Source organism: Coffea arabica, chromosome 11e (assembly GCF_036785885.1).
Source record: "Coffea arabica cultivar ET-39 chromosome 11e, Coffea Arabica ET-39 HiFi, whole genome shotgun sequence".
Taxonomy (NCBI): Eukaryota; Viridiplantae; Streptophyta; class Magnoliopsida; order Gentianales; family Rubiaceae; genus Coffea; species Coffea arabica.
In genome coordinates this window covers 61,340,197-61,365,406 of record NC_092331.1, presented here as the reverse complement: position 1 = coordinate 61,365,406, position 25,210 = coordinate 61,340,197, and the positions used below count along the sequence as shown (strand labels likewise).

The window sequence follows — 25,210 nt, the reverse complement described above, 5'->3', positions numbered from 1 at the left end:
ATTCAGATTAGTTTTAGGTGGTGAAGCCACCACGGAATAATTGGAACTGCAAAATAAGTTCACATATCAAATTGGTTAGGAATAAAAGTTAGGGACTAAATCAACACTAGTGAAAAGCTTAGGGATGAAATTGGCTATTTTCCCATAGTTTGTGAGTACAGTTAAAAATTGGAAAAGGTATTGTAAAAAAAAAAGAAAAAAGAAAAAGGAATTGCTGATATAGCAGCGTAATTAGGCAACCTGTCTTTGAAAGGCTAAAACCACTGCAAAACCCTCAAAAGCCGCGTCACTTCCACACCCGAGTTGCCATAGTCTGAAGTCTCAACCTCCCCTTCAGGAGCATAGCCTCTAATGATCAATGGCGAAACGGCGTCGTGAGAAGGTATCCGAGGATTTTACATTAACGGCAGAAGATTTCTATACGGCATTTGTAGACACCAGCCTCGACACCCACCTTGCTATGATGATCTCTTCCTCCGATACCGTCTCCGATCTCAAAAGTAACTTCTTTTCTTTTCTTTTTTTAATTCGACATTATATTTAAACAGGTTATCGATACTTTGATGAGTAAATATTAACTCGAATTTGAAAATGATGGATACTTTTTTGTTTTTATGTTAAAGAGAAAGTAAAAAAGAATGGATTTTTGGGTCATGGCAAATTTCTGCTGACAAAATAGATTTGTGGTAAAAATCCAATTTTGATAGCGTTTTTCAGCTAATAGACGGAATTATGGAACTGGGTTTTTCTGGTATTCTCATTCAGTATGGTCTTTGAAGCTGAAAACTTTTCAAGGCACAATTGCAAATATGAGCCACTGTTGTCCGTTTCCGGATCAGCTTGTCTAGGTGCCATGTTGACTTTTAACATGTAAATAAATTGGATATAATCTGTAATTTCTTCATTGAAAAAGTAAAATAACTCGGATTATGAAGTGACAGTGAGTTTCACATGGGCAGCTGATGACAACTTAGAGCGGGATCAGTTTAAGGGATGCTTTGCTATGCAATTGCGAAGTTCTTTCATTCTGTTAATATGTGACGCTTGAATATTTGAATTTGTTATTTGTTCCTTTTCTCTTACTGTTTGTCTATTAGGATTACCTGTTGTTAAGCTAAGAGCCTGATCTACTCGGGTTGAATTCCTAATTATAGTGTTTGTGGCTTGCAGAGAAGATAGTGCAGGAACATTTCCAGTTGTTTCCTGGAATTGGGGAGATTGAAATCCTTTCTTTGCAGGTAAATTGGCTTACACGTACAGTGCAAAGCGTCAAACTTTATTTTGAATTTTTTGTTAATAATGCTATTATTTCTCTGTAGGTAAAACGTCAGGGCCACTTCTATCACCTACCAGATTCTATGCTAGTATTTAGTGCATATGAAGGGTCTAAGCGCCATAAAAATATTTTTGTTGATGCATCTAGTCCAAAGGAGCATGACAGAGAACAAATATCCAGTGAGCCTGACAATATTAAACATATTCAGTTAGAAAATTCAGATGAGTTGTCTCCAGAATCTGGGCTTGCTGCTAAAAAGCGAAAAACTGAACACAATGAAAATGAAGTAAGTGACTCTAGATGTTTGAAGACAAGTAACCTCGGTCATCAGATAGAAACTGCTGTAGTTGATGCTGGCAAAAGCATTCCAATTATGATGGAGATAAGAGACAAAGATGTTGATGGGGGACTTTGTAAGACTTCAGATTTGTACAGGAGTGACATAGTGGCAGCTCTTAAAACATCACAATCTGAGCCTGCTGTAGAGAAAAGCCTCAACTTAGGAATGGAAGAAAATGTCAGAGATCGTTCACATTCTAGTAAAAGGAAAAAGGTTACCAAGCTGGCATCCTGTACGACAGACAAACAGGAAAACATATCCGTCACAAATGCTGCATCTGAACAACTCAAGGATGACCAACCGGTCACCAGTCTGTGTAGTAAGAAACGGAAGAAAAGGCGAGAAAGGACTTCATTAGTACCTTCTGATGAAGCTGCTATTCCTGAGTCTACTCCCATACAGGACATTGAGAAACAGAAAATTTTCAAGGGAAATTTGGAAACTGGCTGCAAGAATGTGGATAAGTTATGTGATTTGATGATAGTTCCCGGAGAGGGAGTTCAGCCTGAGACCTTTCACAGACCTTCTATTCTCTCTCAGAAAGGAAGCAGTTCTGATATTATAGATAAAGTGCTGGAAGTAAGCAAGAGCGCCTGTTCACTTGAAGGTTAGTCCTAAATATGAAATTAAGATGATCTTTTTCTGTTTTAAAATGTACGGTGTCTCAGTGGTCCTCTAAAATTTAGGAATAGCCTACTTATTTTACTGACTCAGTTGCGGACCTTCTGATCATGAATCTGGTGCAGGCAATGTGGATGGTAAAATCAGTAATGTTGATCAAACTGCTGAACTTGGAGCAGATAGTAAAACATCTTCAATGCAGCTTCAGGCTGCTGTTATGGAAGACTCTGCTTCACCTGCAATTATAGGGCTCAATGACATGAACAAGGTCAGCTCTCAGGTGCATGATGAAAACATTCATCTTGGTAGTTGGGATTCTGTCGCTCCTCTGACAGATGGACAAGGACAAGAGGATATTAAACTGAACCAGGATCGTGAAGTTATGCCATCTGAAAGTTGCAAGGCTTTGGATGAGGGTGATGCTGACAGAACAAATGAAGCATCGACTCTTATGCCTAAACTGACTGCAACTAGTGAGCCAGTGGGAACAGTAACCTCTGATGGCACTAAGAGAAATAAGAAGAAGAGGGCCAAAAAGAAAGCTGCAGCTATGCAGACTGATTCTGTTGCGGAGCAAACTAACATGGCAGGTGCCAATCCGTCAGATGGGCCAAATTTAGATGTTGCGGATCATATTATTGACAAGACTGATAAGGATGAGTGCACGCTTCGAACAGCAGAAAGTGATCAAACTAATAGAGTTGAAGAGGAAAGAGGCTTGTCAGGTAATGTGGATACTCTGGAGAAGACATCTGAATGCCTTAAACCTAGAGATTGTGCTGAAGCGGAAGTGCCTACTGAAACAGCTGTTCTTTCATCTAATATATTGAGATTCAATGAGGCAATGGATGTTGGTAATTCTACTGGCAAAAAGAAGAAACGGAAGACGGAAAAATCTGCTGCAAAAGTTCAGGGTATATCAGAGGTGGAGTATGATCTCAATAATGTTAGTGGTATTTCTCTCTCTGTACAAGACGTGAATTTTAGTGATCAGATGACTGATTGTGATAACAAGAGTGAAAGTCAAATGCCAGGCATGGGATCTGATCAGAACACTGCAATTTTGGGAGACAAACAGATGTCTATGGAACAGGAAAACATGATGTCATTGCCTTCAGGATCAGAACCTCAACATATGGGTGAGACAGACATTAACATCAACCAATCTACGACTGCATCCATCTTGTCAAAGGCACAAGATGTGAAATCTGGTAACCGAAGGAAGAAAAAAAGGACGGTAAAGTCTGCCACAATTAATCCAGATGATTCAGGAAAGGAGCTTGTTGACACATTAAATGGCCGTTCAGCTTTCTCTGATTCACCTGCTAATAATGTTGCTGATGAAACTAAGAACTCTCTTAGTATTCTGTCTCAAAATGTGTGGAAAGATGCATCAAAAGATGAATCAATGGATACCTGTGTCTTAGGTGCTCATAGCGAAGGTGATAAAGTTATTCATTACGAAGCACGCACTGAAGTTGATTTATCTCATGATGACAGAGGGGACAATGGTAAAAATGGGAGGCAAGTTCACAGCAATAGTATAAATTCAGTTGATAATGGCATCAATGATCTGCCTGTGGAAAATCAAACTAATGAGGTTCAACGTTTGCAACAGAATCAATCAGGCAAACCTAAAGAGAATGACTGCAATTTGGACGGGAAAACAAAGAAGAAAAAGAAAAAGAATCAGTTCTCTGCATCAGAGAATCTCTCTACTTCAGAAATCAAAGAGCAATCTAATGTTGCTGAAGAATTAGCAGTTTCTGGTAATAAAACGAAAGTGAAGGACATTCCATCTAGTGCAGCAAAGACAAATCGATTGGCTAAAAAAAGAACTGTAATTCAATCAACTCCTCCTGTTTTGGAACTGGAGAAGAATCTTGGTACTGAGTCTTCTCCAAATCATGAATGTGCTCCAGAAGATGCAAATCCCTCTCAAGTGCCGTCCAAGGGGAGACCTGAAAGTGAGGTTGATAACATTAAAACTGCCAAGTGCAAAGATGAAGGGATCAACTTCAGGCATTACTTTGTGACTGGACAGCACCAGGATAAAGTTTCTTCATCTGCCAAGGTGAAACAAAAATTGACGAAGCCAACGAGTAAACAAGAGAAGCATAATGTTGTTGCTGAAAACAAACTGGAGTCATCTGAAAATCATGGACTTCAATATAAATCTGATGGCAGAAATATTGATGACAATCGAGTTGAAGAATCTGCTTCAAGTGGTGAGAATAACAAAGCTTTGTTTTGTGGCAACAAAAATACTTTAAAAGCTCCTGAACATGGAATAAAAGCTCCAAGTTCTCATGAAGCTAAGGAAGATAAAACCCTCAAAAAGGCCTTAAAACCAGTTGTGGTGGATGGTGCTGGGACCAGTACAAAAACAAGCAAAAGGAATCAACAATCAGGGTTTAGTCCCAACAGCATACCTAAGAGAAACAGTTCTAGTAAAAATGCTGGGCATGTTCTAAACAGTTCTGGACAAAAGAAGAGTTCATTGTTTACACCACGGCTAGTTTTTAGGCTAAACAGCAGTGAGAGTTCAAGTAATGAAAATCAGATTGTAAATTCAGATGCGAGTACCCGTGCCCCATCTGATAGTTCATCTTCGTCAGGTTACTCAGTTGGGGAAAGTGAGCTACGCCCTGACTCAAAGAGAAATGGTAATTGAAGTTCTGCAATCTCTTGAATCTTCCTGTTGTTTTTATTCAATGGGACAAATCACTTGCTAATTTATCGCATAATGGATGCTCTATGAAAAGTTGGTACAAATAGTGAAGGTTCATTGCTATGTTAAGAACGTAGTCAACATATGAATTCCCTGTTATCATTTCCATCTCGTTCATCTTTTTTCCCTTCAGTTTGTCCCCTTACCCGGGTTGTGCAGAACTTGCTGCTTCATTCCAGTTGCTACTTGGAAATGGACACAGTGAGAGGCCTTCTTGGAAATGGACATAGTGAGAGGCCTTCTTGGAAATGGACATAGTTACAAGCCTCCAACCCAACATTCTAGCATGTTCTTATCGTTTCTATCTCCTTCCTTCTTTCTTATCATGAGTTTACCGTGGGCAATTTGCAAGTTACAACATGCAATTTTATCTTGCAATGGACTTAATCAAGGATCTTCCTTCACTCCTCTTCCCCACCACCTTGCAGGGCCCTTTTTTTGGTCATGTCTTAATGCATTTGTTGGAGATCATGATTCTTCAAAGATCCCTTCTAATCTATCACATATGTGTCTGCTCATGTATTTTGAATGGGCAGCTAGTTGATTATTCCATTCTATTTTTCTGACAGGATCTGTTAATGCAACAGGACAAGGTGGTGCTGTTGGAAACATCTTAGACACAAAGTAAGTCAACCATGCACTTTGTTGGGGTTAATTCACATGAATGTTGCCTAATGAGTGGCTTGCTGGATTATGAATTAATATTGGAACATATCTATTGATTCAAAGCCCTATATGCAATCTCAACTTTAAATTTTAGTATTCTGCTTGTGCAGTTGTATAGTTACTGATAGTATTCTGGCCAGGAATTTGCCACTAACACAATTGACAACTGAGTTCTCGTAAATTGATTGTTAGAATTCAGGACAGCATGCTTGTGTCACCTACCTACTTCTTATGGCTGATAATATAACTGACAAAGATTTGTCACAATTAATGTCAAGAGGGAGTTGAGGTGGTTATTATGTAGTCAAACACAGAGCTTAAGCATCGCTCATTAGGTTGCATTTTTCTGCTATCGAAGCAGCTTGTTTTGCACCACTTTTTGATTATTGATTGTCCTTTGTTGCCTCTTTTTAACACTCGCAATAAAATTTTTGTTCTTTCACGGCTTATACATGGAATCTTAACCACCTGTTTGACCTCCACCCGAAAAGGAAGGTATAATAACAATCTAGTTGTCTGAGTAACTGAGATTTGTTCCAGGCTAGACGAGGGCCAATGATATCATTGCCATTGTTACTCAAGCATAGAAAAGTAGTGCAGCAGGTTGTTAGTTGAGAAATTCTGCCAGAACTTACATTGCGCTGTACCGTTGCATCTGATTCTTTCCAAATATTTAGTGCTTGTCATCAAATTACTTGCTGGTTATGAAACAGGTTTTCTGGCCCTCAACAAATGAGCATGGACATGGTTCTTAGAAGTTCTAGCCGCTTCAAGAAAGCTAAGATTGCAGCTTCGCAGTCTCAAGCTGGAGATACTGGAAGTCAGCCGGTTGATTTTGTCCCAGACAGTCAAGCAAAGCAGTGACTTTGCTCTGCCTTGCTTGCTACTTTTGTGTATTCAATCATGCCAAGGTCATGGTTTATGCCCACCTTTCAGGAATTAATAGAAGCGTTCCCCCGCCCCCCTTTTTTGTCAATTCCAAACTTTTAAGCATTAAAAAAAAAACTTATTTTTAAAATTGTTGCGCAAGTCCAGAAGGTTGAGCCCCGAAACCACATTTTCATCTTGCCACTTTCAACGTCATGATCTCCAAATAATCTATGAAGAGCTTACTCTTCCATACTTGTAAATTGCTAGTAATGCTAACAAATAATCCGCCAGAAAAAGAGGAAGGTACGGTGGGTCTGCTCGTCTCTCTCCTCCTCATTTTCATGTACTCGGTGAAGTTCTTATTCGTTATTACCAAGCAAATGTAACTTGGTATGCTAAAGATAATAGTAGTAATAAATAATCCACATATAAGACGTCGATTTGGGACCTATTATTTGTTCCCAGCCTTGGCGGCTGTAATCAACTTGGTTCCTAATAATCATTTATCATTGGCGAAAGCATGTCTTGGGGTGCGTAAAATATTGGAATTGCACCATTCCCTGAGAGCTGACCAACTGTCTTTCTTCGTATTTTTGCTTTCAACCCTCACCGCCTAATACAAACAACAGAGGACAAATGTAAAAGCCTTGGGCCCCTGGTGCGGTGAACCTCAATTTCAATTTCTCAGTAATATAACTAAACGCGGATATAACTTCTCGACGAGGCTAGGAAGTTCGAAAAGCAAATATGTCTCAGGATACTACTATGTAATTAAGACAGTAATAAGTAAGTTTGCTTAGTAAATATTTTCTCCGTTTACCTTATTTAATATAGTCCTCTTTTTTCTACCAATAATTGCTTTAATATATGTGTTGAATGGTGTAATGTACCATCATTATTGTTGTTATAATTAATGTAAAGGGATAATGATTGGTAATACTCTTAATATTCATGTAATGATATTTTAGAAAAATATGAGGCTAAATTTACTTTTTCAACCAAATTAAGTAATTTTTCTTAAACTATGTGAGAAAAAAATCAAAATTATCAAAGTAAAAATTAACTAATATTTTTTAAATCTTATAAGAAAAAAAATCAAGACTATCAAAATAGAAGGGGGCAATAATAAATTCAAGAAAGTCAACACTCCAAGGAGTTGACTAGCTTAAAATGACAGGCAAATTGCTGAAATACATATTGAATCCCATTATAGAGTTCGTTGTACCACCGTATTAGCACTCAGTATTAAATGCTAAATGCTCGTTTAATGCACTTCTCAAATCAAATGCATCCGTTTAGTAGATACTAATTAAAATCACCGTTTGCTTTATACGCCATGAACCACCGCCCGATACTGAGAACTTAGCATGAATTTTGTGAAACAAGGCATTCATTCTCATTTTCACTACATTTATGGCCAAGTCAATGCCAGATATAATGAATGAGCTCCCGTATCTTAAAAACTAGTGGAAACATGGTGTAATGCCAGTTGAACTCAGAAGTAGTTTTATCTTCCACATTAAAACTCAATAAAGAAAATTCCTGAATGGTCTTTAAAACAAAGACTATTCCTATTATCAAAAAAAAAAAAAAACAAAGATAATATCCAACAAAAGCTACAATTGAACTCCATTTCTTCTTATTCTTTATGCACAAATTAAACATTTGAAATACAAACTCGAAACAATAAATGAATGGTTCCATTATTGTTTATGGGTGTTTTAAGTTCCAGTAAAATTTGTTTGGAGTTTGGACGTCCATTACAACTTTTAAAAAATATATTTGCGTATCAAATTATGGAGGCAATGCCAAAAAAAAAAAATAATAATAATAACAATAAAACGAAAAAGAAAAAAAAATCCTTTAAGAAAATTCAAGACTCTTAGATGGCCTTCTTTTTCCTGAAGGCCACCTCTGTGTCCAATCCGAATCCGTCAACAGTCCGAACGTGAACCAAATCGGAGCGTTTGAACAGTTTCTTCAACGGCTCCACGCTGTACAAATCATTAGCCGAGTACTTATCAGCCCTTTTATTTACCGACACGTGTAAAACACAAACTCCGCCGGGCTTCAGCGTCCGTTCGATCTCCCTCACGAACTTCTCCGGATAAAGCGCGTGATCAAACACGTTGGAGAACTCAAAGTCAAAAGTCCCATCCTCAAACGGCTGGTTATGAAAGTCACCCTCCACAACTAGCGGTGGAGCTGGGACCAGGTCCATCCCTAGCGAGTCGGATACTCCTACCCGTCTCAACGCCTCCACTTCTTGACCCATCCGGGCCCCGATGCTCAGCGCTTTGGAATCATTAGAAAGCAACTTCCTCTGCTTCAGCTCGCCGAAGAAACGGGTAAAGACTTGGATTTTCCTGTCCCAGTCCCGGGTACTCCATATTTCTCGAAGCTTCGGATTGAGGGTCTTGTTGAGCTGGCGCTGGATGTAGGACTCGTACGTCTTGTATCCGGGTCGGATTTTTAGGCCCGAGCTCGTTTCTGAGGAGAATCGTTCTGAGTGTTTGGTGGTGGTGGAAGAACGATAAGAGAGAAAAAGAAGGAAAGGTATGGAAAGGAGGAGAGTGAGAAAGAAGTATCTGGGGACAAATGCTATGATTGAGGTTTCTTTCATTTCTGAATATGCGTGAAGAAGTTATATATATATATATATATATATATATATATATATCTACATATATGTGGTGTTTTTGTGCTGGGGGAGGGTTGGGGGACGAGAAGGAGAGGTTTAAGGAAAAGTTCCCAATTAGCAGTAGAAGACTAGACTAGAAAGTAGAAACTAGAAGGGTAGATGTGTATTTGGGCATTTGCATGAGATCATGGAATTAGAGTGGAAACTGAATACAAGTCATGACGTGGGAATCGTATGAGAGGAGTTTCATTTGGAGTTGGACCGTCTAAGCAAATATAATTATGAAAACAGGCTTGGCTGGGGGTGGGGGAATCGGATGGCAGTTGGCCCATTTGATGTGGAAACTCCTAGCTTTCATCTTTTTGTTTAAAAAAAAAATGTAAAAAGAGAGAGAGACTAATAAAAGTCTAAAATATGGTGAATTAATATGCACTAAAAACTAACCTCCACCACGTAACGAGAGGGCGCCTTACTAAATAGGGGGGACAAGCCTGCTTGGACCAACGGGAGAGGGTACTCTCTCGACCGATATTGGATTTTGCCTTGCGTGTAGACGAGAGTATTGACGAGGATGGAGGAATATATCCCTGTTAGTGTTATGATTGGGTTAAAGCGGAATTTGGTGATTGGGAGTCCTGAATATGGTGGGGGTTGGGTTGGGTGGGGTGGGAAGAAGAGAAGATGAGGTAGAGTTTGAGAGGGACAGGGGATGCTCTGTCTAATTGGCTGTTAGATCAAATATGAAACAAAGTTGAGCAGAAGGTGGCTAACGAGGCCCAAGAGCGGGGGCATGCACAGGTCAAAGCGGCGGTCGGTTTTGTTGTTGTGTTCTGTTTGCACTTTTGTTTGGTGTGTCATGTGTGTGTGTGCATACATATACATACATATATATATATATAGATATAACGGGAACATGAAGGAATTGTGAGTCTATTAATTAGAAGGAAAAAAAAAAAAGAATTGAAAAGTAAGGTGGATAATAATTGAAGAGTGAGCTGGCGAAGGGAAGAAGCCAGAAGTGCAGAAAAGAAGATCTGCTTGGCATTTTCTGTCCTCCGCTATCACTTTCCACAAGTCCATGTCGACAGCTATAACTACTGGCAGCTAGCTTAGCTAAGCTCCCTCGTTCTATTTCTTCTTGTGAATACTTTTTACTACTTAGTAGAGTACTATTTAGTGCTGTCGTGGCGTACTTTTTTTTTTTTTTTTTTAGGAAACTTAATGAATGCATTCCCTTACCAAGTTTAAGGGATTTCAATTTCTAACATTCACCAAATCCAAATGCATTATTTGCCTGAACGGAAGAGCATAAAATTCGAATCATAATCATAAGCCAAAAAAAAAAAAAAAACTAATAAATTGCTACTATATCACAAGAAACCTAATAAATGAGGCGAGGCAATTGCAGCTCTCTAATGATTTGACGGATAAGAAGGAATAAAGACTTGGTGGAATCATAAACGAAAGAGGGAGCAAAAGAAAAAGATACGCTTAGTGGGCTCAATTTGCCTAATAAAGTGAAGTTCAAGCTTCGTGTTTGGTAGCCTAATTGATACGGTGTGGTCCAAGAAATTATAGACCACTTCTCCTGCCTGCTGGTTTATTCGGCCTAAACTATTACATTTGCGAAGCAACCTTCTGGTTTCTTTTTTCCTCTTCTTTTTCCCTAAAAAGGAAAAAAAAAAAAAAACACTTCTAGAACGGATTTGCCCAGTGTCCAAGAAGTCCAACTTGATGAACATAGACCCCCAGCGATTCCGTTTTTCTTTTTAAATTTCACTTTTCTTTACAAAAATTATACTGGTAAATAAAATTAAAAGGTTCGTCCCCTCAAAATTGTTAGAAAATTTTATGCCATACGTAAGAAATGTTCTCCTAAAGGCTTTGTCCATTTTTTTTTTTTAATGTAATAAGAATCTTACTTTAAAAAAAAAAAAAGTTCAAGATAATTTAGTACTAGTAAATCCACATCCATCAAGTGGCGTTTCGCTATTACCAACCTCAATCTAGCAAGTAACTTCTAAGGTGCCATAATCGCGCTTTCTCAAAAAGAAGTTGCCGTAATCGCGCCGCAAGCGCGGAATAAATGCGAGGATATCATTATCAGCCATTAATAATACATTCTCAAAAGCAAAGCGGCAGCCGACCTGTGCCGAAGGACTACAAATTTTTTTTTTTTTTTTTTTTTTAATAACAGATCAAGGATTTCACCTGTTGAATATTGTCCATTGCAATTTGTAAATCTGGTTGATATAATTCTTATTATATTTGATATAAATTTATATCATTTTAGTATCGTCGCTAATTTAGTTGTATAAGTTGATAAAATTTATTTATTTTTTTACATTAAAAGTGTACGAGTTTAAATCAGAAATCGTAGGAATTATACAAATGTATTTAAATTAGAGAGATTTCAACTCGTGAGATCCCTGATTTTTTAAAACAAAAAAGAAAAAAAAAAAGGAGCATAGCAAGCTAAAATGCATATCAAATCTACAAACAAAAGAAGAATTTAAAATTTAAACAAGTATTATTTGTCATGTAGTCACACTACCTAGTGTCTGTTTGATAACATAAAAAAGTGCTGAAATTGAATTCATTCAGACATTTAGATGTTTTGGGTGTTTGATAAATAAAAATTTTTCTGCTGAACTTATTAAGTGGTGCTGAATTTGTATGTATTTTTTTCAGCACAAGAATTGTAACTGAATGCTTAATTTGATAAGAATCAAGAGATTTACTTCAACTACTTTATCTTATCTACCAAATCTATCATTGTTTGTTAATTACATTCAAAATCCTTATCTAATTAAACAACCTGACATTCTCTGTCTAATGGCTTTCTACTTCTATTTTCTCCCTATTTAATGATTTTTTTACAATTTCTCCATGCTACTCACATCTGTCAACTCCTTATCTTTTTCCATTTTTCTACTCTTGCATAATTTTGTCATTTTTTTCCTCCCAAAATTTTTTATTGCTACCGTACTCACTGATCTCAAATTCATTATTTCCAAGGTAGTTTATTTGTTGTTCTGCGTCAACATTTTTCCATTGAAGTAATTAAATTCCTATATAATTTGGTGTGAATTTAAAACTTATTTATTGCAACTTCCTTTTGCTTATATTTGGATTTTTCTTATCAAACTCTTATTTAAAAATATAGTTGCACCGATATTTGGACTTTTCCATAATATATTTCTTCTTTTATATTACTTTGATTTAAACATAAATATTGTCATTTTCATACCTAACAATTTTAAACTAATTAAATCATAGGTTCTATTTCCTTTTTGGATTAAAACATAGAAGGGCAAAATTGTACAATTTAGCTTATTAAGCATTAAGTTATAAATGTTTATCAAACAGTATAAATATGTTCAGCATTAAGGGCCTGTTTGATAACATAAAAAAGTGCTGAATCTGAATTTTTTCAGACATTCAGATGTTTTGAGTGTTTGATAAATGAAAATATATCTGCTGAACTTGTTAAGCAGTGCTGAACCTGTGTGTATTTTTTTCAGCACAAGAATCCTAACTGAATGCTTAATTCTGATAAGAATCAATAGAATTACTTCAACTCTCTTATCTTATCTACCAAATCTACCCTTATTTGTTAATTATGTTCAAAATTCTTATTTAATTAAACAACCTAATATTCTCTATCTAACGATTTTTAGTTTCTCTTTTCTCCCTTTTTAATGACTTTCACATATTCTCCATACTCATCATATAATATATTTCATCTTTTATATTAATTTGATTTAAAAATAAATATTGTCATTTTCATACCTTACAATTTTAAACTAATTAAATCATAGATTCTATTTCTTTTTTGAATGAAAGGATATAAGGGCAAAATTATCAAATTAAACTTATTAAGCATTCAGCTATAAATATTTATCAAACAGTATAAATAGGTTTAGCATTAAAATTCAAACATTCATATATTTTTTTCAGTGTTTAAAATTCAGCAAATTAATTGTTTCAGTATTCAGATTTTAGAATTCAGATTTCAGAATTCAGATTCAGTTTTATCAAACGGAACCTAAGATTCAGATATTCATATATCTCTTTTCAGTGCTTAATATTCAGCAAATTAATCGTTTCAATATTCAGAATTTAGAATTCAGTTTTATCAAACGAAGCCCTAGTCTATAACAAAACAATTTTTACACTTAGAAAAATTTTAGTTTTTCGCTGACAAAATATGAAAATTTGATCCGTTTATAATTTCAGCTTTCTAGAATCTTCATTCTTATGGATCAACATTTAGAAGAACTACATCGACTGGGCTTGGGTTGAAAGCCTCAAACTAACTGAATGGCTCAATGTTCAAGCCCGTATCTCATGTCCATTAAACATGTCAGGCTTTCCAATAGCAAAAATCAGAAACCAAGGTGTTGATGAAACAAGCCCGAAGGATAAAGATCTTCACGTATTCCGGCTTCCCAGTTGCGCTTTCGAAACTGGGAAATCTGTGGTGTCATTTCTTGGAAACATGAACCCCCTAACATGGCAGCACTCAGGGCCACAATCTCTATGATAACTAAGCTTGGATTTATTTATTTATTTATTTTTGGAGGGTAACTAAGCTTCGTTCAGTTCTTAACTAATGTTAAAATTTGAGTTGAAACCTAGTCCGTTTAATCCATTATTCATGTCCATCTTAAACAAATTCGTATATCTGATGTTCAATGAATCGTGATAAATATTTTGTTTGCTCCCCAAATCAATATCAAGCTGAGTTTGACATCAGAGCCAACAACACTAAAACACGTTCGAACTTAGTTTGATCAGTGAATGTTGCTATCTTGTGAACTAACAAGAAATGGTCGTCTAGCTGAGTGATCAATCATTGAGTCGTATAAGTTTGGAATAGTTGAAAGTCATATATTTTGGTGGATTGGTAGAATTCAGTGTTCTCGTCGTACTTGCAAGTTATAGAGGTGGAGTTCATTTCTGTTTGAAAATCTAATGAATCCCAGAAAAACCCAGTGCCTCACACTTGAAAATCATACATGTACACGTCAAGCCAATTAATTAAATCAGTTCGGAAAATCATGCGATTAATCAGTAGAGAGTTATTAGGCAGGGACGCTGGCATATTATATATTTATGTGCTGGAACCATGTTTTGAAACCGATGTACAGTTGCAGAGGATTTATCCTGATGATGGTAATTAGAGGCAGTCCCCAAAATTTGTTCAAGAAAAGTTTCATTGATACAAAGGTGCAATTACATGTGAACACAATTCATTACTGCACCCCAACGGGAATACTAAGATCTCATCCTGTCGATCTGATTCAAAGCTGGCTGCAAGATGTTGTAGAGCACCCAAATAATTGCAGGAGCAATAACAAACAGCAAAAGCTGACCCCTGTTGTCACCGGTTGCTTCAGCTATGGCTGCAATCTCACTAGCAGCTGATGCCTGAGGTGTGTGGATGAACCCTGATGCAGCCAAACCTCCCAGGCCAAGGCCTATGATGACCCCTTTTGAACTCCTCATTTGGTTGAACTGATTGAGTGCTGGTTGGAGGATGTTGTAGAGCACCCAAGCTATGGCTGGCAGGATTGGGAGGAGAAGTGCTAGACCACGGTTATCGCCTTCTGCAATTTCGGCGATTTGTTGAGCTGCAAAGGCAGCATCACATGAGCTCAAGGTTGAGAAAATTGCGCCAGCAAGGGCTGTTCCGGTTAGCGGATTGGACAAGATTGAGTCTTGTGCTTTTCTTGATGTTGTGAGGAGGCCTTTTGGGAGGTTTTGCATGGACAGAAGGGATACCGGCTTTGGTTTCAAAGTGTTGATAACTCTGTGGGTGTTGGTGCTCAAGCAGTTGGCATTAAGGGTGGCCATTGTTGCCATAGTTGCTGCCATTCGAATCCTGGGAGTTGGTGAATATATGCAGGTCAAATCTTCAAGAATTCAGAGAGAATTAGTGTGGCTTAGGCTTCTATTCAAGTTATTTGCTTGTTGTGATGATATGAATTGGAATTTAGAAACAATGCCAAGTAGGAAAATGAGATCCAATAAGATTGCGATTCCTAGATTGTTCTCTTATCCAGAGACTCTGACTGGTGAAATATAGACCTCACACGCCTTGCCCCACTTTGGTTTCTTATCACTTCTTCAGAATCAAGTCCCTGTTTATGGTGGCAAAATATTAGTGTATTTGTACGACACAGGCTATCGATCAAGACCAACACCATGGTATATCATTCATGAGAACATACAAAAGGATTCGGACTTAGACCCCAATCCTCGTGCTTATAAACTCGATAAGACTACTCTTGTTTTAGTGGTTGCACGTCACTTTGGTATGAACAAATTAAACAATAAAAGCCATGTTTAACCAATGGTGAACCCAACATTCTAAAAGCTTTTTAAATATTTTTTTTTTCCTAGCAAGGGAGGGGGAGATATAAGAAGTAGGGAGAGAGAAAGGAAATTGGAACCTAGAAACTTTAAGCGGTGTATTGAAAATGGAATCGGACTAACGAGTTCGATTGGTCGAATCGTAACTAGTTACTGTTCAATTCAGGTCTATATTTAACTCAATAAGTCAAATGAATCAATCAAAACAGGTAAAAAACGGATGAATTGGTCAAAAAAATTGACCTTTGAACTGATTTTCTCACTAAATATTTATTTTATTTTTTTATATATGAATTTATCCAAATAATTTAATATTAAAATAATTAAAATATTTTAAAACTCATTGAACCAATCGAATTAGTTGAACTGTAAACCGAAAATTAATCCGATACACTTGCCGGTCCGAATTTTAAGACATTGTCTTTAAATCTTAATATTTCAATTTTAGTCACTAAATCAAAACCTTCGTGACAATCCAACATTCTAAAAGCTAATTTCAATAAACTTTAAATAAATTTCATCTTGTCCTGCCATTGTTTTTCGTTTGATAGTCAAAGCGGGCTGGACTACACCACTATATATGTTGCCAATAAAGGTTTAACTAAGGTTGGAAGGATCAGGAGAAGTGATGTCTGATTGCAAATTCAGACTCATCTTAGCAACTGCATGAACATTTGCTAATGATTTCTCTTTGCGCCGCAATAAACTTGCAAGAGAGTATTCCCAATTCCCATGATCGGCCAAGGCTTGTTGAACAAGGCTTAGGCCTAGCTGTCAAGTCCAAGTTAATATCCACATGCTTGAACCCAAATTCCAGAATCCAGACGACATAAACATGCAATTTAACAGTCTAATACACACTTTTCAGGGTCTTCTGGCCCATTGTAATATTGGTATACAATGAGTCAACCAGCACAAAGACGAAAATGCAGTGCCCTTACTGTGATTCTGGGCTTCTACCATACAATTCCCCAAAATCAATAATTAACTGTTTACTGTAGCCTATCTTTGTAAAGTAGCAAGCATGTTTGATAATTCAACTCAGCACTTAAATTTAATGAGTTCGAATCTTAACATATTCGGACGCGTTTGATAACCAAAACTAAAACATATGAATTAATTAAGTGGCACTAAATTTTTTAGGAAAAATTTGCTAAAAGAAATAAGTTATAAATTATTCACTTTATCGCTTAATGTATCAAATTTATTCCTTAACAATTTAGGAACTTAATGGATTCGGATTTTCAAATTTCAACTTTAGTATTAAATACATATCACATTAAGTAATAATCGAACTGGAGCAAATTTTGTTTAGAAAATTCAGTGCCGCTTTATTAATTCAGATGTTCTAGTTTTTGTTATCAAACGTGTCTGAACATGTTAGGATCTGAATCTATAAAATTAAGTGGTGGGTTGGGTTATCAAATAAAGTTTAGGAGTTAGTTTGATAAAACTGAAATTCAAAAAATGAAATTGAAACCTAAATCTATTAAACTATTGAATTGTTAAGTGCTAAATTTAATATATTAATTGTATATTACATCATATTGAGTGATAAGAGAATAACTTATCACTTAATTTTAGAGTATTTTTGTTGTGAAAATTTAATGCTACATGTTAACTCTGAATCCATTAGTATCACCGCATGCATTTCCTAAATTAAAACAGAAAAAGAAAATCATTAAAATAGAAACTAATAATCTGTCACACGCTACTGTCTTTGTGAGTATTTCCCTTCCTCTTCTCAGTTTCAACGACAAAAAAAGGGGGAAAAAAAGTACACTCCTTTTCAGTTTGTGAACCATTATTTTAAAACAAATTTTCAAGGGAAATAACTTAAGGATATATAAGTTCTTGCCTTCTACAGAATCTACATTATAGAGTTGAATAATCCCTCCACAGGTAAAGATTCTTTTCCATACGTCCAAATCTCCAAACCCCACTCTTCCGAGTTCTATTAAACAAGCAACAAGTTTGATCTACCAACATTTCTCTATTCATTTGTCTTCCAATTCTCCGGATGTTAAACCTTAAAACTAACTGAAACTGGATATTTTCTTAACTCCCAACATCATTATCTGCATAAATCTTGGTCACCGAACCTAAACCTTAACCCAGTTCTAATCGTTCTCTATATGCCATATCATTGAAGTTTTATTTGTTAAACAGAAAAGTTGTAGCTGGAAATTTGTGTTAAAGATTAGGGAACCCAACGAAGTTTTCAGATAAAAATGTCAACTTCATCAGTCCCAGTTGGGATTGGACCCAATTCAATCCTATCCCCATTTGCAGACCGTAGTAAAACCCTAAACCCTAGTTTTAGGAGAAACCAATTGGGATTTTCTTCAAATTATGGACCCTTTATGCGGGGTACGCTTGGGGTGACCCGGTATGGATTGGGTCAGGTTCCATTTCCTGACCCGGATAGTGCCGATGGATTGATTAAGGACCTGTTTGGCAGAGTTGAAATGTTCTTGTATACCGTTGCTGATGCTGCTGTTTCTGGCTCCCCGGACCCGCTTACTGATGCTACCACAACTAACCAGAGTGATTGGCTTTCTGGGATCACTAATGGGATGGAAGCTGTGTTGAAGGTTTATCAAAGCTCCAGTTTTTATGCGATTTCATAGTTTTTTTCAATTAGTTTTGCAAATAACATACAACTTAGTTTAAGCACAGTTTGGTTGTTTTGTTATCAGGTTTTGAAGGACGGGCTCTCTACCTTACATGTTCCCTATTCTTGCGGTTTTGCAATTATTCTCCTGACTATACTAGTAAAGGCTGCCACTTTTCCTCTAACAAAGAAGCAGGTCAGTCACTACCGATGAACTTCTTCAACTCCAATTCTTGTTTCTTCTCCAGTATATGCAGACAGGGTATACTTAAGGCCATTAGATTCTTTTACATCTCAAATATTTGAAGTTTTTGATAAGGATTTAACTAACTGCAATTTAAAACTGTTATTTTCAGGTGGAATCTGCGATGGCCATGCGCTCATTGGCACCTCAAATAAAGGCTATTCAGGAACGTTATGCTGGAGATCAGGTTACTGTTTACCCTTCCTTTAATTTTTGTTTTAACCGCAAGTGAATTTGATAATGCATGATAAGAAATGGAGGCAGCAAAACTAGTTAAGTGAATAATTACGTGGAATATTAACATAGGGTAATTTAATCCTTGGTTGGGCTTCACAAAATTGAGAACTTCAGGTCCACGCTTATTGCTTTCAGCTGAGATTATAATCAGGCCAGTTCCTAATAATGTGGTCAATACAGACTATAGCTTTATTGTTAACCTTGGGTTTGTATGCTAATTTTCATTTGTCCGGTAGAATTTGCTGAAGATTGATAGATTTTCATCCACAACTTCCTTTTTTCTGCAGTTGTCATTTTTTATTATTCATGTTCTTGCAGGAGAGAATTCAACTTGAAACTGCTCGCTTGTACAAACTAGCTGGCATAAATCCATTAGCAGGTAGTTAACTTATTCTTTCTTTACCGGATTGTAAACTTTTCTTATAGATCAAGGATTTGTGTGCTTGAATAGTAGGGAAAAAAAACAGCGGCACCCTTAAAGAGGTGACGGGCGAGGTTGAAAGTTAATCATTTGAATTGTTTAATGATTACGGTCCCTTGAAGTGGATATCTATGCACAGGCTGTCCCTACAATTTGGTTTTCTTATCATACTTTGTTGGTCATTTTTAAGGATGTCTGCCAACTCTAGCTACCATTCCCATATGGATTGGTCTTTATAGAGCACTTTCTAATGTGGCAAATGAGGTAACATGCTAGTTTCATTTTCACTTTTTGATGGATTATTTTCCAAGTTGTACTTCTATATTGGGTTAAAACCATTCCTTCCAATTTTAAGGGACTTCTGACAGAAGGATTCTTTTGGATACCCTCATTGGCTGGTCCCACAACAGTTGCTGCTCGACAAACTGGCAGTGGTACCTCTTGGCTGTTCCCTTTCATTGTAAGACTGCTGCATATAATAGCTTCTTCTGGTTATGAATGTTCTGGCTTTTGAGTGCCTGATCAACCTGTTACTTTTTGTGGATACTGATGTATTTAATTGATCCTGTGATAAAACTTGGGCTTCAAAACAACTTTGAGTTCACTGTTTAGTTACATTTATTACTTCTCAGTTATTTTTTTAATAATTTTTTTTCCTATTTAGATGTTACTGACATGGCTCTCTTCTTCGCTTCAAAGTTAGAGATTTGGACTGTTAGAAAGAATTACCACCCCTGAGGTTTTTGACAGTTTCACTTGGCAGTTGGCACCATCAAACTTTAAAAAATCTCACTTGCCTCCCTTACTTTAGGCTTTTTGTATCATTTACAACCCATTTTAAGTATAATATTAAAAAATTCATTTTGGAAGAGTAAATATAATCTCATTCCAAATTTCTCCTTTTGTTGTCTTACTTTTTATTACCAAAACGGTGAGTATATTAATAAAAAATGAAAAACAAAAACAAAAGGTATGAAGGTTTATTCTAATTGGACAAAATAACTTGTTTCTATTGTTTATAAGCTGGAGCAAAAAGGTATTCTTAGGGTTGCAAATTATTGCCAGCTATTTTTAAGAGTATTGCAAATCATTCATAATTTCAAGTAATTTAACATTTCTTATTTTAACCAATGACACAAAAACTATTAGAGAGTTTTTCAATATTGTTATCAACTTTTAAAATTTCATTAAAGAACTATATTGATCAATCAACAAAAATTAAGAGATAAATTTAGTGTGTTATGATAATTAAAAAATCACAACAAAAGGGAAAATTTGGAATGAAATTGTACTCCCTCTCCCAAAATGAGTTTTTTAATATTATATTTTGAAATGGGTTTCAAATGTTACAAAAAATTTAAAATAGGGGAGCCAAGTGAGATTTTTCGAAATTTGAAGGTGCCAAGTGAAACTGTCAGAAACCTCAGGGGAGGTTTCTGAAATTATCCCCATCATTAATTATGTCTAATTTTCTTCCTAGAATTCAGTAACCTAGACTATTTCGTATTGCTTTTCATTGCTATAGTGTTTAGATTTTTCCTATTGAAACTGTAGTGAAATCTATTTTCACTCTTAGGTTGTTTCTTTTTTCTCAGGATGGCCATCCTCCTCTTGGATGGTCGGATACATTTGCGTATCTAGTCTTGCCAGTTCTGCTGATTACTACTCAGTACGTTTCTGTCCAAATTATGCAACCATCACAGGTTAGAGGTCAATTTTTCATCCGTTGGTATACTCTAATCAAAGCTAGGCTTTTTGTCATGCGTTAATTACATTGAATCTTCTCTCTCTCTCTCTCTCTCTCTCTCTCTCTCTCAGTTTTTGTTTTTTGGTATGTATGTTGCATTCATATGTTAATTTGTTGAATGTGTACACTGTTGGTGTATCCTGTTTCAGTGTCCTTGTTTTTTAGTTTTCAATGCTTTCTCTTTGCTGCATGATGGAGAAATGGGTGGTGTAAAGTGAAATGTTGAGTACAGCAGACAGGAATCCAGAGAGCAGGTGAGCGGAAGATATAAAATGAATAGTTTTCTAAGAGAAACAGCTAGCATTTGAGGAAAGGGACTGCCGACAAATGCCTTTGAGGCCTTAATGATTGGTTATTGTTTTAGAAAAGTAACTTTTCTCTTATTCTAGTATGATTTGAGGCCTTTACAAGAATAACAGGAGGGCCATCTTTTCTTTGCTGTTTAAGTATTGTCGACAATATATGGCTAAACTGATAATGGTACTCATGTGAAACTGTACCTTTCCTTCCGATACTTTTTTGGACAACTTTGATGCATTTGATTTTTGTCACTTGTAAATGGCTGATTGTAGACCAGGCTCCTGCCATACTTCTGTTGGCTGACACCTTTTCCCACTTAACTGTCAGAGCAATGACCCAAACTTAAAGAGTTCTCAAGCCATTACCAAATTGCTGCCCTTAATGATTGGTTATTTTGCTCTTTCCGTTCCTTCCGGTCTAAGCCTCTATTGGTAAGTATCTCTGACTTTAAGATTTGTCGATGTTATGCTATTCTGAGTTGGAATGTCATCGTTATTCTCTTAGTTTATCACAATAGATTTAAGAGCCAGTTGTTACTTTAAAAAATTGAATGAAATCATTGGTCTGAAATAGTATTTTGCATGTTTCTCTTAGGTTCACGAACAACATACTAAGCACAGCTCAACAAGTATGGCTTCAGAAATTAGGAGGCGCACGAAATCATTTGAAGCAGTTCAATGATGATATTGTTAGGAAAGAGCTATCCCAAATGCAGAAGTCTGTCTCTGAAGCAACTTCAGAAAAAATGACAGATAAAGGAGAAAAGCTGACTTCAGAAGGGCTCCGTCCTGGAGAAAGGTTAAACCAGACAATTGTTCATGTACCTACAACCAATGTAACCTAAACTAGGAGTGCTTCAAGTCTTATAAAGTATTGATTTTCAGGTTTAAACAACTAAAGGAGCAAGAAGCAAGAAGGCGGCAGCAACGAGAGGGAGAGAAAAGGAAAGCTGAAGAGGCTGCACTTCAACAGGAAAATGGAGAGTTAAAGAATGAAGTAAATCTGGTTGAACCTGGACTTGAAGCTGAGAACACTGTGACTGACACATGCAACACTTTTAACAATGAACATCGGGTTGTAAATGGCACTACTTCTCCAAGAACCAAGGATGATACAAGGACTACAGATGGTTCTGGTAGTCATGAAGATGAAACAATTGGTCAGGAGCCTTATGGGACTACAGAAAAGGTAAAAATATTTGGAATGAGTTTTCAATATCTTTTTGTCGCTTGGTGTGAATCTGTTATTCAGCATTCAACTCCTCATTTTATTCTCTTTTCCCCTGCCTTCTTTTCTTAAAATTTTGAGCCATATGGTGACATTTTATTATGAACTTCAGATAACTGGGAGAATGTATGTATTAGATTCTAAGACATCATAATGGCTTCAGGTTACCCTGTTCATCATATTGTTAACAAAACATAAAATTTTGTTTTTGAATAAATATTACTTGTGTTCCTCTTCTGCCGTAGCTCTGCTATGTTGCTCATCTTGATGGACTTTATTCATCAAATGATTGGGTTTGGATTTTCACTGTCTTCCAGTTTCATGATTGGATCTGTTCATACATGTATATTGTGTTCATGTACATACATGAATGTATGAATGCATAGGGTGCATGTATCCACCAGACTCCTTAGATAGCTGAAGATATATGTATATCAATGCTTACATCCGAATATGATAAACTATTATGAATCTTTACGTTGGTTATCAAACTAAATATATGTTGTGTAATTCCAGGAAGAAGTTGCTTCTAGCATGATAGGTGGAGATAACAGATGTACCGGCAAAGATGAAAACGAGAACAAAAGTGTGTAAGCCTCAAAATGAAGCAATTAATATACGTGGATTTAGGGATTATCAGGAGTCATTAGGCATATTGTCACACTTGATGTTGGCTGATCCTGGGTGGAGAAATTGATGCCTTTTCGCACATAAATTGCCGACACGAAAAGGTAAAGCTTGTCTTGGTTGAGAGTGCACGAATCAGTTTGTCTGACAAGGGAGAAGGGTGTGGCATGTAGTTAGATGGTAGCTTGATTAAGGGGTGATTGTAGGAGTAGCTAGAAGAAGAGTTATACAATGTAGGCATCATTGGCTTTAACAAATCTTCTTTCTTTGTACGTGGGATTGGATGTTAGAGGAAAGCGTTTGTTTCATGCTCTGGTTAGTTTGTCTTCATGGATGATTTTTGTTGTCAAGTTAGAACCAAATATGATATGATGCTTCAGTTACACATATAAATATGTTTAGATGGAATTGCAAAATGATTTTTTTGCTGTACCGTTTCTCTTGCAATTTGAAAATGCAGGGAGGAAAGTTAATCATAGGTTGAGTCTTAATTCTTGCCTTTGTCAATAAAAACATGAAGGATGATGATTGGCGAATTTAATTTGTAAATATTTTGAAAAGAAAGTAAGTTGGGAAATCCTGCGTATTTGTGGTAAGGTATATTAATGAAGGCAGGCATTACTCTTTTCCTGCGTAGTTTGCCAGTTTGACAGCATATTCCAGTATTAGAGAAGTACGCATTCTTGCCACTTCTGTAAAGTATTAAATATATTGCTTGTGCTTTCATGATTGCTTCTGAGTAGCAGTAACTGCTTGGACGCAGAACATGCCTTATATTGTCTTCCATATGCTAAACAATAAAGGATGATTTGCCAAAATTTTTTTTTTTTTTATTCAAGTCAAAAATTTGGGGGTTTACGCCAAAGGGATAGGTAGGAAGTACAATCAAACTCATTTCTTGTAAACTTGTCATTACTAGCTAAAATACTCCAAATGAATGAATCCTGAGCAAGAAAGCACCGTCCTGCAGCTGCATGTTTGGTTCAATTGTTTTAGCATGTACGTATCAATTAGAATGCATCATAATCTCTTGCCCAAACTAGAAGTATGTATGAATTTCATTAATATATAGAGTCTTCGTGAATCCCTGTCCAAAGGTTTTTTTTTTTTTTGGAATTTCGTGGCTAGGAATCGGTTCTTTTTGGAATCTTCTGAAGGAAAATTCAGATAACATATGGTTGATTAAGGCTCAGCTGAGTGAACTGATGTCTGCTCTATATGTAGTATGATTTCCTTCATAAAATTTTCAGATAGTCTCTCTCAAAGTCAAGGAATTAAGCATCAATTTGTGTAAAAGTGACTTGGGATACCATTATTTAGACCACTGATCAGTTCTGATCGATTTATCATATATAGTCAATAATGTGTAATTGCGTTGCTTATTATTGTAATTATTTTTATTTTTTTTGGTCAGCAAAGTTTGCAATTATTGAGGTTGCAGTAAAAACTGAGAATTTGTGACTACTTTTCCGGTAGATGGATAGAAGTGACTTGCTTTAGCATTTGCAGGTACTTATGGTGTGAAACATGTGTTAAATTTGCGCGATTTCAGTTCCGGTGGGCTGACCGGAAAATTAATTTTAAGAATCATAATAATTATTATGACATGTTTTGGGGTGGGGGGGTGCAAATGTTCTTTAAAGAAAGATTACAATTGCAGCATCAATCTTTGCTCATTCAGGAAGTTCACAAACTAAATACAGTCCAATTGAACTTTCCAAGAAGCATAATTCTACCATGCTGCCGGTCTTGCTCGTCTGGTTATGGTATTGGCAGACTTCCGCACCTCAGACCACACGGTGCCTAGAGTTCTCTAAGAAACTAAACCCAGTCACTAAGCCTATAGCTTGGAGATTTGTATATTCTGCTTATATAATCCCATGCATCAGATTGACCTATAACTCTTGCAAGATTCAAACACGTACTGCTCTTAACAATTTTTCTAATTCCAGTTCCACTAAAGTTGATCTAATCTAACAAGTTGACTAAAACCACTAAACCAATGATAATCAAACTGAAATAAGAAATCCTTGCGTACCGATTCTGAAACCTGGAAGAGTTTTAGTGGCCAAGAAAGAAGTTTGTAATTTGTAGTACCGCAGTTGGTTTAGCTTTAGCCCCCATCTTGTACTCTAAACTCAAAGATGGTGTTGCCGTGACGGACCAGGCGGCAAATTCCTTTATTTCAGGAGCTGTCGAGTCCATATTCCCAATAATACTACTTGTTTTCGGGTAGATCCATTCATTCGATGGATTAACTCTGCTCACAT

At 36.4% G+C, this 25,210-nt stretch overlaps 4 protein-coding genes across 5 annotated transcripts; 2 read left to right on the top strand and 2 right to left on the bottom strand.

Annotated features, from left to right (window-relative positions):
* Positions 1-217: 217 nt before the first annotated feature.
* On the top strand, positions 218-6,610 carry LOC113719688 (uncharacterized). 2 transcript variants are annotated; one of them, XM_027244963.2, is made up of 6 exons: positions 218-500; positions 1,171-1,238; positions 1,320-2,223; positions 2,363-4,903; positions 5,556-5,592; positions 6,348-6,610. In XM_027244963.2, the coding sequence occupies exons 1-6, from the start codon at positions 359-361 to the stop codon at positions 6,496-6,498; spliced, it is 3,843 nt and encodes a 1,280-aa protein (XP_027100764.1). In that variant the 5' UTR covers positions 218-358; the 3' UTR covers positions 6,499-6,610. The 2 variants fall into 2 exon arrangements, with proteins under 2 accessions (XP_027100764.1, XP_027100763.1); XM_027244962.2 differs by having other exon boundaries at positions 219-500; positions 5,538-5,592.
* Positions 6,611-8,260: 1,650 nt separating this feature from the next.
* Positions 8,261-9,990, bottom strand: LOC113717917 (uncharacterized). Its single transcript, XM_027242762.2, has one exon. The coding sequence runs from the start codon at positions 9,125-9,127 to the stop codon at positions 8,387-8,389; it is 741 nt and encodes a 246-aa protein (XP_027098563.1). The 5' UTR covers positions 9,128-9,990; the 3' UTR covers positions 8,261-8,386.
* Positions 9,991-14,346: 4,356 nt separating this feature from the next.
* On the bottom strand, positions 14,347-15,125 carry LOC113719243 (photosystem II reaction center proteins PsbY, chloroplastic). Its single transcript, XM_027244404.2, has one exon. The coding sequence runs from the start codon at positions 15,023-15,025 to the stop codon at positions 14,426-14,428; it is 600 nt and encodes a 199-aa protein (XP_027100205.1). The 5' UTR covers positions 15,026-15,125; the 3' UTR covers positions 14,347-14,425.
* Positions 15,126-17,402: 2,277 nt separating this feature from the next.
* Positions 17,403-23,356, top strand: LOC113719361 (ALBINO3-like protein 1, chloroplastic). Its single transcript, XM_027244576.2, has 11 exons — positions 17,403-18,117; positions 18,223-18,333; positions 18,494-18,568; positions 18,937-18,997; positions 19,230-19,303; positions 19,395-19,499; positions 20,635-20,742; positions 21,414-21,517; positions 21,681-21,884; positions 21,971-22,274; positions 22,830-23,356. Exons 1-11 carry the CDS (start codon positions 17,755-17,757, stop codon positions 22,905-22,907), a joined length of 1,587 nt encoding a protein of 528 aa, XP_027100377.1. The 5' UTR covers positions 17,403-17,754; the 3' UTR covers positions 22,908-23,356.
* Positions 23,357-25,210: the final 1,854 nt, after the last annotated feature.